Source organism: Vulpes lagopus, chromosome 10, assembly GCF_018345385.1.
Source record: "Vulpes lagopus strain Blue_001 chromosome 10, ASM1834538v1, whole genome shotgun sequence".
In the NCBI taxonomy this organism is placed as follows: domain Eukaryota; kingdom Metazoa; phylum Chordata; class Mammalia; order Carnivora; family Canidae; genus Vulpes; species Vulpes lagopus.
The window spans coordinates 74,338,793-74,353,238 of record NC_054833.1 but is presented as its reverse complement, the minus strand read 5'-3'; the positions used below and the strand labels follow the sequence as shown (position 1 = coordinate 74,353,238).

General features: G+C 41.6%; 1 protein-coding gene across 5 annotated transcripts in view; it reads left to right on the top strand.

The window, feature by feature from the left end:
* PATJ (PATJ crumbs cell polarity complex component) overlaps positions 1-7,017 on the top strand; it is a 359,628-nt gene extending 352,611 nt beyond the window's left edge. For 4 of the 5 annotated variants that reach the window (XM_041770677.1, XM_041770680.1, XM_041770678.1 and 1 more), the window contains one exon: positions 5,020-7,017. In XM_041770677.1, coding sequence (XP_041626611.1) covers positions 5,020-5,166 — 147 coding nt within the window. In that variant the 3' untranslated portion in view covers positions 5,167-7,017. The remainder of the gene's footprint in view (positions 1-5,019) is intronic. The other variant, XM_041770681.1, reaches the window with a different exon arrangement.
* The last annotated feature ends 7,429 nt before the right edge of the window (positions 7,018-14,446 follow it).

The following is a 14,446-nucleotide window of genomic DNA, read 5'->3' as shown; positions in this document are numbered from 1 at the left end:
CTACAAGCCTTGGGTCAGTGCAGCATTCATGGCTGTCTGTCACCGGTCATCTCAAGATGCTTTAACTTAAGTTGTTCTCTCTCTTGCAGTCCTCTGTTAAAGTACTTGCAGGATCAGGCCACTAAATTAGACTCTGACTGGGTAATAGTATTTTTCAGGAACTAAATATACGAATACATCCTACTAGATAGGATAGGTCATGGTGTACATTCCTACTGCTGCTTCTAGATGGCTCTTAGAAAAGTTGTTTGTTTTAAGTTTATTAAGTAATCTCTACACCCAATGTGGGGCTCAAATTCATGACCCTGAGATCAAGAGTCGCATGCTCTTTCAACTAAGCCAGCCAGGCACCCCTTAGATAAGTTATTTTTGACCTTACTGTGATTTTTAAAGTTGGAATTCAATTTTATTATAAATTTTGAAGATCTCTGAAAAGGACTTAGTATTGATAGTGTAACTTTATTCATTGATTTTTATCACAGTCATTTGTTTACTAATTGGTCCAATGGCCTCCTACTGCCTTTTCCTAAAGAAATAAAGATCTTCAAGAGAAGAAATAAGTTAGGTACTCTTTCTAGAAAACGATACTATACACTAAATAACAAATTCACTGCTACCTGTGCAGCTCTTATCACCTATTAATTGAGTCTAATCATGACCTGACTTAATCCTTAAGTTATTTGGTATTTCCTTTTAGAACACGTTAGGCAGCTGCAGATTTAGCCACCTGATTCCAATCAGTTAGGGTGCCTATTAAGAAGACTTGTTATTCCCAAACCAAACATTTGTTGACCTGGTAATGGGTAAAGAGAAAGCAGATCAGAAACATTCTGGATAGCAGTGCTGCCCCAGTCTAATAATTCCCAAGGTGATAAGCTACCTACAGACCCTCCTTTGCCCAAGACAACACCAGAAGCAGTTGTAATCATTATTCTTTGGGCCCATTGTTATACTTTGCTTTTCAAAGAATAGGTAAGAATAGTGGAAAAACACATTCTACTTCCCTGCCTTTGCCTCCATAAAGCCCTTCCAGAATATTTGTAATCCCCTGCTCATTTCATAACTGTAGGTGGATCTGCTATGTTCACACAGAGAACTGGTTAGTTCCTCAGGTCTTTTGACCTACAGCCCAGAGTTAGCAGGCCACACCCGATGTACCCCTCCTGACAACTCATAGACAGTGGGACTGGGGCCAGGCACCTTTGGTCAGGTCAGCGGAGCATGAAACAGCCATGCATTGCTGGTGGGTTTTTGGAAAGAAACCACCAACAGATCACAGTGGGACAAAGTAGTGGGGAAAATGAATGCACTGAAGCTCCCACAGAATCTCTTTTCAAAGATTCCTCATTGAAAGTGCTCATTTAGAAAGCACCTCTGCAAGTAGTAACATAAGAAGAAATACTGAACATCCTTAATATGTTTTCTTTTTTTAAGGAATGGATCTTTGGAAAGTGAGGCACACCTAAAAATGAAAAGCTCTGAATTAAAAAAAAAAAGTTCTAAAGCCCTAGCTAATGGCCTACCTAATTCAGTCTCAATAAAAGAATATTCCGGGCAGCCCAGGTGGATCAGCGGTTTAGCCCCTGCCTTCAGCCCAGGGCCTGATCCTGGAGACCTGGGATCGAGTCCCATGTCAGGCTCCCTGCATAGAGCCTTCCTCTCCCTATGCCTGTGTCTCTGCCTCTCTTTCTCTCTGCGTGTCTCATGAATAAATAAAATCTTTAAAAATAAATAAATAGATAGATAGATAAAAGAATATCCCACTGCAAACAATTATTATTTTTAGATAGTTCCATAGCATTTGTTACAATAATATCTCATTTGAAGACTTTTTCTTTTTTCATTTGTTTGAACAAACCAAGATATCCAAATTTTAAAGTTTTCTTTAGAGAATCAATAAACCAAAAACTGGCAAAAGAGTTTTTTGGGTTTGTTTGTTTTTTTTAATGGTGAAATCCTTCTAAAAATGAATTTTGACACTAAGCTAAACATTTCCCCCATAGGAATTTTGAGGATGTAGAAACTATAGCTATATGTTTTCCATGTTTTTTAACAGTGAACATATACTTTTTTAAATATTTTTTAAGTAATCTCTACACACCAACGTGGGGCTTGTACTCATGACCCTGAGATCAAGAGCTGCATGCTCTTTTGACTGAGCCAGCCAGGTGCCCAACAGTGATCATATATTCTTTAACATGTTTGTTTTCTCAAGTTTCTGGATCTCAGATGCCCACAGGCATCAGTGACCTTTTTATGTGACCTTTTTATTTTTTTTTAAAGATGTTATTTATTTATTCATGAGAGACACAGAGAGAGAGAGAGAGAGAGAGAGAAGCAGAGACACAGGCAGAGGGAGAAGCAGGCTCCGCGCAGGGAGCCCGATATGGGACTCGATCCCACTGCTCCAGGATCACACCTTGGGCCGAAGGCAGGGGCTAAACCGCTGAGCCACCCAGAGATCCCTAATGTGACCTTTTTAGTGTCCCTAAGCTTTTTAGTAATTCTCTTGCTCAACTAAGAAATTAATTTGACCCACCAAGGTCTTTTTTCTCCTCCAGAAATATGAAGCACAGGCACTTTGAAAATGTGTAGGATTTTTAAGACAGTCTGATTAACGAGCTATCAGAACCTTCCATTTTCTTCCAAGTGTTTGGTTGGAAACTTCTAAATCAAAGCCAGCTTTAGGTCTGATCCTTTTCAGCAGCCAGATTTTACCTTAAACCAAGTAGAAATCACCATAAAACAACCACAACAATCCTGAGCATTTAGGGAACAGCTTTTCAGAGACTGTGAAATCTGAAAATATAAGCTCGATCACTATTAGAGCTTATTACACTATCATTATTGAGTATACCATGTGCCGTATATTCAATCCTTAGAACAGGCTGAGAAGTAGGTAGTAGATGCCTATTTTACAGCATCAAGGAAGGCTAAGTGACCAAGTCAGGGACACAGCCAGTGGGTAAAGCCACATTTCTGAACTAGATGGGTCTGTGAATCATTTATTTCTTCCTTCCTTCCTTTGCTTAGTCTACAAATGCTTCACTGATAAAGTTAGAGAGGTCAGTAGGAATGACCAAGTAAACACAGCAATACCTGCAAAAATGTATCCTCCCAGAAAGTTGAAAAGTTGAAAAGTCATCCTCTTGTGCATTGCTGAAAATGCAAACTAGTCTACCTCCATATCATCCTGAATGCGCCTGATCTTGTCCGCAGATGAAAACTTTAAAAACTTGACATGCTTTTCAAAAAACCACACAGATACTTGAGGTTTCCTAAAGCCCTTAGATCTTAGCACGTAACATTTAATAAAATCAAATTAGCTAAGTAATTCTGATTTTATCCACAAGTTGTTTAATCTTGTCTGTGTTGCAGTTAACACACTTTCTTATAAGAAAAAAAAAAAGATTTGAATGAAGTTACAAGTTATTTAATTTTGGTATTTCCTCCAGTACAGACCTGGTTTTGAATATTCTTTATTATACCTTTATACCAGAATCCCACCCTTTTCACAGTTTTGAAATTATAGATAATTCACCCATTCCCTCAGGACCTTCATGCTGCAGGTAGACACAGGTCTCTGGAGCACTAGTTAGTGCCTCTTAGCTTGGCGCCTGAAGGAGTCAATCAAGACAGGGTGCCCGTGGGCCTTAATTATTTTCCCCAGCACCTCATCATCATTTAGGGGACTCTTCTGGCACTAATTTTTCAAGGGATTTTCAGTCAAAAGGAGAAAGCTTCTTATGAATCATTTTCTAGGTTATTTTCTTTCCTTATTCATCCAAAAATATTTCTAGTAATATCATGGTATTTTAAGATACTTAACGATAGAATTTTAAAAAGCCCAAGCTTCACTTGCTTTGTGCCATTTTGAGGAGCCATGCATGACCGAGTATGTAATGGAAGTAATCATTTAGAACCCTAAATGATCAAAGATAAATGACATTGAGGCTTTTGAATATGATACTGCAAAATTTTAGATATGCTACACTTTGTGCATTTTTATGTAGAACAACTTTATTGAGATATAATACACATACCATACAATTCACCCCATTTAGAGTCTACCTTTTTTTTTTTGTTTATTTAAGTAATATTTTTTTAAAGTTTTTTATTTATTTATTCACAAGAGACAGAGAGAGGCAGAGACATAGGCAGAGGGAGGAGAAGCAGGCTCCATGAAGGGAGTCTGATGTGGGACTCGATCCTAGAACTCCGGGATCACGTCCTGAGCCAAAGGCAGATGCTCAACCACTGAGCCACCCAGGTGTCCCTATTTATTTAAGTAATCTTTATACCCAATGTGGAGTTCAAACTCATGACCCCTAAGATCAAGAGTCACTTTCTCTTCCAACTGAGCCACCCAAGCACCCTGAGGCTAGCTACACTTTTGATGGATCACCACTGTGTTGATGTCTTAATAATGCAATGGGAACTCTATATAATGATGGTATTGGCAATGAGACTAACACCAGATTCAGTTCTGCCTTAGTCACTATGTTATGTATTCATGAGTATGACATTCAAATTCCATTCAGTACTGAATATTGAAATAAGGCCCCAGGGGATCCCTGGGTTTAGTGGTTTAGTGCCTGCCTTCAGCCCAGGGCGTGATCCTGGAGACCCGGGATCAAGTCCCACATCACGCTCCCTGCATGGAGCCTGCTTCTCCCTCTGCCTGTGTCTCTGCCTCTCTCTCTCTCTCTCTCTCTCTCATGAATAAATAAATAAAATCTTTTAAAAAAAGAAAGAAAGAAAGAAAGAAGGCCCTACTTATATTAAAAGAAATGTGAACTTCGTACATTTCTACAAGTATGTTACTTAAACAATGCATAGTTATGGTTACTATTCAACCATTATTCTACATTCTTAATTTTCCTGGTTTTAAAAACATTACCTAGAAATAACTTCAACTAGTAGTTTCTAAAGTTGCTTTTTTCATAAGCACACCATAATATTAATATTATTTGTTGACTGCTTGGTCCTGGATTAAACTGGAATGTCTCTTGTTTGTAGGGAGCCGCTGCAGATGACGGCAGGTTGAAGCGAGGTGATCAGATTTTAGCTGTTAATGGTGAGACGCTGGAAGGTGTGACACATGAGCAAGCTGTGGCCATTCTAAAATGCCAGAAAGGGACTGTAATCTTAACTGTGCTGTCGTGAGCCTCCGGTCCTGATCACAAGATAGATGTTGTAGAATATCCATAGGAATATGAAGCTCTGAGAAAGGATGAAAAGCAGCCTCCACTAGAATCCACCTTCATTTACCACCTGACCCTCTTTGCTCAGGAGAGGCAGCTAGATTCCACGTGAATTGCCCAAATCAGCCATCACTTCTTGGTGGGGTTAATTTCTAAAATAGAACGAGTCTTACCTGATTTGCATCTAATATCCACATTTATCCACTAATAGTAACTGGCTCTGATTATATTTGCTGAAACCGAAGTTAACCACCCCTCATTCCTGTACCCTTCTCTACCCATCCCTCCTCACTCAGAGACTTAACAGCAAGCTCACATGTCATCTGATGAACAGAAACAAATGTTAAGCAACTTGTCAGCTCACTCATGATTTACTTATGCTAATTGTCTCTTCACTTATGCCAGAAAACATTAGTAGTGTAATTAACTTACCATTGATCCTGCTGATGAAATACCCAATTCTCCTATGGGAAATTATTGTGCTCTTTTCTGCACGACTTCGAGTCAAATAAGTCTCAAATTTGTTTCTCTGGATAGATCTTTATAAGCTAGTCATTGGTAATAATGATGAGTCAATTAGCAGACTGTAATCTGAAAATTCTCAAAAGCTTTCTAATTGTTTTCTTAGCTACATAAATGTATAGTACTCAGCAAATGCACCTTATTCTCAACAGGATTAGTTCACGTCCATGTTCTGAATTGTAACCATGCTAAATTATGTTCAAGACCAGGAAGGTCATCTGGAGTTAATGGCATCTCAGTAGGCAGGTGTTATTCCCACCCTTTAGTCTTCAGACAAGGAGGGGGAAGCCCCAGAACCAGTCTGCAGAGATCACTAAGTTTTGCCTCCAGTCAAACGAAGTCTGAGTAGCCTTGGACTTGTGCAAAGTGCAATGGCAAATTTGAGTATCCTTCCCCTTAGCTCCATACTGGTCAGTCTAGCAGCACAAGCTGTAGGAATAGTAGGGATGGGGCAACATGCTTGGCCACAAAGTGACTGTGGAAATGAACTCAGCCTAAGAATCAGTGAGGGCTATGTGGCTAATGGTTCTTGATCTTCAGGAAATCCCCCATTTGCTGAAGTTGTACAGGCTAAGAAAACAACCACAGCAGAAAATACAAAAATACCTTTGAAGTTGAATAGGGGCGTTCTTATGTAGGTATTATGTAGGGACAGAGATGCTTATCAGTGAATGTGTAGGTTCTTCTGTAAAAAATGTACCATGAAAGAGGAGTACCAGCATCTGTAATAGAAGTAGTTTAGCATCTTTGAACTAAAACACAATGCTGCAAATGGTTCACAGTAATTATCAAAATGGAATGAGCTCTAACTTAAAATGTTATTTAATAATTACAGATTTTAATTGAGAATTATCTTTTGAGTAGACGTAACCACAAAGTGCATTAACTCTTGTTGGAATATTTTGTGGCTATTCCAAAGTATAGAGTGCCTAAATTTTATGTTGAAAATGTCTTTCGTGACTGCTATTAAGTTTTCTGAAGTTACATAAGGCTTTTGGAATTTCTGACGTAGCCAAGATGTGCAATGTTGTTAGGATCTTATCTTTCAGTGCATGAGAAGCTATCAATCTCAGAGGTTCTATGCTAATTATACCTGCAAGAATACCTAAGGCAGCCAAGAAGAAATGAAGCCCAAATAAAACTTGAAAATGCACCTTAAAATAAAAAAGTGTGCGTGTGCATGCACTCGTGTGTGTACACACACATGCATAAGACTTCATATGTTGCTTTTGAAATGTGATTCTGCTTGATTTTGATGGAATGGCCATTAAATACACATTTTGAAATAATACATTTTTGTTGTGTCTCATACACATTGTCCTCTTGGGTCATGCTACTAAAAGTCTGTAAAAGTTAAAGGAACTGTGCTTTCTACTTCTTGCTGCAGTAAGTTGACCAAAATTCTCATAACTGGTTCTATCTCTGCTGTATGACGACTAAATAATTGCCTTGCCAAAAATGCTCTTTTGCATCACACCTTACAAGCTAAAAGGACATGAAGATGGGAATTTGTGAAAAGAGCAGTTCTCTCATAGCCACATATATTGTTTTGGCCACGTCATTTGGAAAATCTAAGTATTGGAATTGAAATTAGTATGAGAAGGAAGTAAATCAAGAAAAACAAAACTGCCAAATATATGTATAAGAGATTTCCAAAGATTCTAAATAAGTGTAGTTGTCTAAAGAGGAAATGGAATCTTGCTTTATATGAAAAAGTATGATTTCTACATCTGATTTGGTTTTTCTCTTCAGCCATTTTGTTTCCTAATGAGAGCAGGTGTGGGGGGGAATCCAACTGTTCATAAAGTTTTCCAGTCCTGTTAAAATCTGGGATCCATTCATGGCTATCTCATGGCAAGTGTGTTGCCAGGCATTAGAATAGGTGCTTATAAAAGAGCCAGTACAGGGCGCCTGGATGGCTCAGTGGTTGAGCCTCTGCCTTTGGCTCGGGTTGTGATCCTGGGGTCCTGGGATCAAGTCCCACATTGGGCTCCCAGCTCAGTGGGGAGTCTACTTCTCTTCCTCTTTCCTCTCCCCCTGCTCATGTGTTCTCTCTCTATCCCTCTGTCTCAAATGAATAAATAAAATCTTCAAAAAAAAAAAAAAAAAAGAGCCAGTACAGTAGTCCAGAGGGCAAGTCTCAGCAAGTCTTAGCATCCCCCTGAGTTCAAATACCGACTCACCAACCTTGTGACCTTGTCCAAGTTATTTAATTATCCCTTTCTTTAATTACTTCAGTTAGAAAATGGTGGAGGTGTTTTTAAATACATAATGAGTCCAATCCAAGTAGAATCCTTTGGTACAGTGCCTGGCTGTTAAGTATTACACGAACATTAGCAATAAACCTATTTTCCCATATATAGAAGTGGCTTGAAGTTAGACATTTATGCTGATGATTTGTGGTTTCAGTCAGTAATGACCTTTAAAAATTTTTTTTTTTTCTGAGGGGGCTTAGCTTAGAACAGTGACCCAAAATCAGCAACTTGTAACATTGATTATAATGATGTGAGCTTGAGAAACTAGAGCCTGAGCTATCAGAAAGTCACAACTGAACTGAAACCAGGGTTTCCACCATCAGCCATGCCACTGGCATAGGAAGTAACATCCACTCCATAGGCCTGCACTCCTACCTCCAGAACCAGGAAAGGCACTTCAGGTATCATCAACCCTAGGGTGAGGAATTTTAACCTGGTACACACTTTCATTCCAGGAATTTGGAATTGCAAACAGCTGTTCTTTTAACCCAGCCACACACTTTCTGCCTCTCTGTTGTCAAAGAAGTCAGCCTACCCCACCAGATGATGAGCTTCTTTGAAAACAGACTAGGTCAGCTTCATCTTATGTTAATTCCATCCAGTGTACTTTTCAAATACTGGATGTCCCATCCTTAGAAATTTTACTTGAGATACACACACACACACACACACACACACACACACCTCATTTCCCTCCTCACATTCATGTTTTACATCAGCAAACATTTGGTATAAAGAATCAGAAAATAGGGCAGCCCAGGTGGCTCAGCGGTTTTAGCGCTGCCTTCAGTCCAGGGCATGATCCTGGAGACCCAGGATCGAGTCCCATGTCAGGCTCCCTACATAGAGCCTGCTTCTCCCTCTGCCTCTCTCTCTCTGTGTGTGTCTCAATAAATAAATAAAGTCTTTAAAAAAAATATAAAAAAAAAAAGAATCAGAAAATAGGGACACCTGGGTGGCTCAGTCAGTTCCAAAGTAGGACTTCCCATAACCCTCATGCTTTATGCATACTTCTTCTCAAGGTAGCCACAGTTGGTGATAGGTGCAGTGTCAACTGCCTGATATCTTGGCAGTTCTGGTCACATACCTAGCTTCTCCTGGGAGAGCAGAAAAAATGGTGGAGTAAAAGTGGGCCTTCTAGTATTAAACTCCCCTCGAGGCCAGAGTCATGATTTATTTTCCTGGGAACTTCAGGATGGCTGTTTAAAAACAGGCTCCAAGGCCCCCCCCATACCCTAAGGAATAGGATTCATCTGTTTTTAAAGATTGGGATCTGGATCATAAAATTATGAAAGCTGACAAGCCCAAAATCTCCAGTGTAGGCTAGCAGGCTCGGCCCCGGGAGAGTCAGTGGTGCAGATGAAGTCCAAAGAATTTCCTCTTGGCTCAGGAAGGCCAGTCATCTTGTTCTATTTATGCCTTCAACTGATTTGATGAGGCCCACCCATATTATGGAGAGCAATCTGCTAACTAAATCTACTGATTTTTTTTAAGAGTTTTTACTTATTTATTAGAGAGCATGCACACAAGCAGCAAGGAGTGGTAGGGGGAGAGGGAGAAGCAGATTCCCCACTGGGCAGGTAGCCCAATGCAGGGCTTGACCCCAGGACCCTGAGATCATGAGCCAAAGAAAGACACTTAACTGAATAAGCCACCCAGGTGCCCCTAAATCTACTGATTTAAGTTAGTGTCGGGTAGCCCAGGTGGCTCAGCGGTTTAGCGCCACCTTCAGCCCAGGGCCTGATCCAGGAGACCAAGGATTGAGTCCCATGTCAGGCTCCCTGCACGGAACCTGCTTCTCCCTCTCCTGTGTCTCTGCCTCTCTATGAATAAATAAATAAAATTTTTAAAAAATGTTAGGGTCATCCAAAAGCACCCTCAAAGTTGACAAATAACATTAACTATCACAGATATCATGGGACTTTGAATCACAACTTTTTAAAAATATATATATATTTTTTAAAGTAATCTCTACACTGAATGTGGAGCTTGAATTCACAACCCCAAGATCAAGAGTTGCATTCTCTACCCACTGAGCCAGGCAGGTGCCCCGATTACAACTCCTTTAGGGATGTCCCTGCCTTAAATCAAACATGGAAGTGCTCTCTGTCCTTGTTCTCAACCCCTTTCCAGCCCCTTGCCCCCTCTGGTGTCCTCAGCTCTGGTGCAGTCACTGTCACTGCTACCACCTCCCCAGCTCCCCCAGGAGCAGACAACTGAGCGACGACTTATGGAATCTCATCGCCCAGGGACTCAGGTGTTTATGTGCCTCATTAGATGACTTCTCAGAGGAAAGGCCAAACTTGGCAGGTTTTTGAAGCACTTCATGATTAGCTTCCATATAAATCTCTGGCTGAAAAAATAAATAAAAATAAAAAAAATAAATCTCTGGCTGTCATATGGTGTCCATATACATTAACACATTCATTATAAGCTGATGCAAGTTAGAAAATTTCCATAATAATTTTTTCAAGGCAATGGTTGGTGAGGGCTGTGATGTGCTGGTTAAAATTTCTTGGTTACCTGAAGGTTATGTTAACCTTTATTTGTGCCTAGAATTAACTTCTTCCACTTTGGTGAGAATGTAAATGCAAATGTATCCTCTGCCCTGGACCAACCCAATCTCTGGGGTCGGGCCCAGAAATCTGTTTGTTTTGTTTGAGAGAGAGAGAGAGAATCTCAACCGGGCTCCATACTCAGTGCAGAGCCCGACTTGGGGCTTGATCTCACTACCCTGAGGTCATGACCTGAGCTGAAATCAAGAGTTGGGTGCTCAACCAACTGAGTCACCCAGGTGCCCCCCGGAAATCTGTTTTTTGACAGGCTCTCCAGTTGATTTGGAGAGCACAGTGAAGAAAGAGAACCCCGAGGCTGGAGCACTTTCCCTTTTTTCCTTCCTGTCTGTGGTTCTTTACAGTCACCAAGTTCTTTTTAGTAGATACCAGTAGCCTCCAACAAGTTAGAGGCAGGTAGGAACACAGGCCTCCTCCCCTGGCACCTTCCTATCTGAGGTCTGTTCCACTAAGACCGCGTCTGACTGAGCTAGCCACCCATGTACACACGAGTTAGCAGGTGGCGCGACACATACCCCCACCTCCAGGCAGGGCATCGAGCTGCCCACTGCATCTTCCTAGGCCAGTGCCTTGGCTGTACGCTAAAACATCTGGGGCTGGGATCCCTGGGTGGCGCAGCGGTTTAGCGCCACCTTCAGTCCAGGGCCTGATCCTGGAGTCCCTGAATCGAGTCCCTGGATCCAGTCCCACTTGGGGCTCCCTGCATGGAGCCTGCTTCTCCCTCTGCCTGTGTCTCTGCCTCTCTTCTGTGTGTGTGTGTGTGTCTTTCATGAATGAATAAATAAAATCTTTTAAAACATAAAATAAATAAAATAAAATAAAAATTATCCTTAAGGGGGTGGCTGGCTGGCCTAATCAGTGGAGCAAAGAAAAAGTTACATTTAAGGTAATTAATGCACCCTTTACTGTAGTTTTATTTTTCCACCCTTTAGTGTAGTTCTGGATAATGTTTAAAGCCATCCAGGAGTATATGGTCTTTCAGTTTCTAATTATCCATCTTTGGATATAGATTCTTGATTGGGGTACATCTCCAGGGTCAGCTCACCAACTCTGGGATATAGAATAAAGTTAGTTATGTGCACATCACACTACATAACACACTATATAATAAAGTCTCCTTTTAAAAGCCACTTCCTGGGATCCCTGGGTGGCTCAGCAGTTTAGCGCCTGCCTTTGGCATGGAGCCTGCTTCTCCCTCCTCCTGTGTCTCTGCCTCTCCCTCTCTTTCTATGTCTATCATAAATAAATAAATCTTTTAAAAAATAAAAATTAAAAAAAGCCACTTCCTAAAATCTTGAAAGAAAGAAAGAAAAGGAAAGAAAAAGAAAGAAAGAAAGAAGAAAGAAAGAAAGAAAGAAAGAAAGAAAGAAAGAAAGAAAGAAAATCACCTGGATGGCTCAGCGGTTAAGCTCTGCCTTTGGCTCAGGAGTTCAGGGATCGAGTCCCACATCGGGCTTTCTGAGGGGACCCTGCTTCTCCTTCTTCCTATGTCTCTGCCTCTCTCTCTCTCTCTCTCTCTCTCTCTCTTTCTCTGTGTGTGTCTCTTTCATGAATAAATAAATGAAATCTTTAAAAAATAATAAAAATAAAAGCCACTTCCTGGGTGGCTCACTCTGTTGAGTGGCTGCCTTCAACTCAGGCCATCCTAGGGATCAAGGGCCCTGAGATTGAGCGGAGCCTGCTTCTCCCTCTCCCTCTGCCTGCTGCTCTCCCTGCTTGTGTTCTCTCTCTCTCTGTCAAATAAGTAAATAAAATCTTTAAAAATAAATAAAACAAAATCCACTCCCTTGGGGAAGCTTTCTGCCCCACAGACCCAGATAAGTATCTCTCCACTGCTTCTGATCACCCTGAGCTTCCCCTATAATATCAACTAGAGGGCAGGAGAGTAGGTATCTGTTGTTATTTATTTTTAATATTTTATTTTTAAGTAATCTCTCCACCCAATGTGGAGCTCAAACTTACAACCCCAAGATCAAGAATGGCATGCTCTACCAGGTGAGCGAGCCAGGCACCCCAGGAGAGTAGGTATGTGTTAACCTGCCTCTTGTTTGCACCAAATTCTAAATACCTTAAGGACAGAAACAATGTCTTTCTTTATTTTTTTTAAGATTTTATTCATTCATGAGAGACACAGGGAGAGAGAGGCAGAGACATAGGCAGAGGGAGCCCAATGTGGGACTCGATCCTGGGACCCCATGATCACAACCTGAGCCAAAGGCAGATGCTCAACCACTGAGCCACCCAGGCGTTCCTGTTTTTCTCATTATTGTATCCTCAGCACCTAGCATAGTTCCTGGCACAAAATAATTTTTCAAATATATATTGAATTGAAATATCTGGCCACAGGCAGCCCCGGTAGTGCAGCGGTTTAGCGCCGCCTGCAGCCCAGGGTGTGATCCTGAGGACCTGGGATGGAGTCCCATGTCGGGCTCCCTGCATGGAGCCTGCTTCTCCCTCTGCCTGTGTCTCTGCCTCTCTCTTTCTCTGTGTCTCTATGAATAGAGAAATAAAGTCTTTAAAAAAAAAAGGAAAGAATTATTAAAAAAAAAAAAAACGAAAATAAATATCTGGCCAGGCACTGTGCCAAATACAATTTTTTATTAAGTTGATTTTTTTTAGTAATCTCTACACCCAATGTGGGGCTCGAACTCACAATCCTGAGATCAAGTCACATGCTCTTCCGACTGAGCCAGCCAAGTCACATGCTCTTCCGACTGTACCCCAAATACAATTAAAAAGAAAATCTCTGCAATTTACTTTGATATGCACTTTTTAAAAGATGGGTTCATGGATAAAGAGGGGGTGTTACAAGTCTTGTGAAATGTTAACGACACAAGCTAGAGGCGCCTGGGTGGCTCAGTTAAGCATCAGCCTTCTCCCTCTGCCTCTCCCCCTGCTTATACAGCCCCACCCCAACCCCTAGTCAAATAAATTCTTTAAAAAAAAATGACACAATCTTGGGGGATATTCTCTGTTAAATTCTCAATTTTGCTATATGTTTGAAATTTTGCATAATGAAATATTGGGGGATAGATGACTTGATGAATCACAATACCTCAGGATAGGTATTATTGTTCTCCTTGTTTACAGAAGGGGAAAGTAAGAACCAGGCCAGACAGACCAGCTCTGACTCATGAATTAAACTGAAAATGTCTTGTTTTCAGGAGTGGGGTGGCCACAACACACTTGTTTCCAGCCATTGCAGAAGGGTGGGAGAGGGGCTCCCTGTCTCCTTAGGGAGTTAGAGGACCACCCCACCCCACCTGAGCCCCATCCCCCTTAGAGTCCTGACTGCTCCGAAGGCGATTTCTGTATCTGAAAGCCCCACAGCCGTAAGCACAGGCTTCATGAAGCCATTATTTGTGATCCCTTGACAAGGCAAAGCTCCATCAATACAGTATGGCTTAAGGATCTGAGCGAGAGATCAAGGGCTCCTTGGAAACACCACTGCGACCTCTCTCACAGCCTTGGAGGTATATGTCCCGAGCTGAAATGGAATTCCTCCCTCTTTAAAACCCTCCCTGGCGGGGGGGGGGGGGGGGTCCCTAGGTGGTCCCTGGGTGACTCAGCGGTTTCCTGGAGACCCAGGATCGAGTCCCACGTCGGGCTCCCTGCATGGAGCCTGCTTCTCCCTCTGCCTGTGTCTCTGCTTCTCTGTGTGTGTCTCTCATGAATAAATAAATAATCTTTTAAAAAAAGAAGAAAGAAATAGAGAAAAAGAAAGAAAGGAAATAAAAAACAAAAAGAAAGAAAAGAGAAAGAGAAAGAAATGAAAACCCGGGCCACTTGCACCCAAACTTGCTCCCTTCCACCTGGCCGCAGCCTGCGCATTCAGAGGCGGCCGCGCGGGGGCGCACGAGAGACGCTGCGAGCCCAGGGTGTCTACAACCCC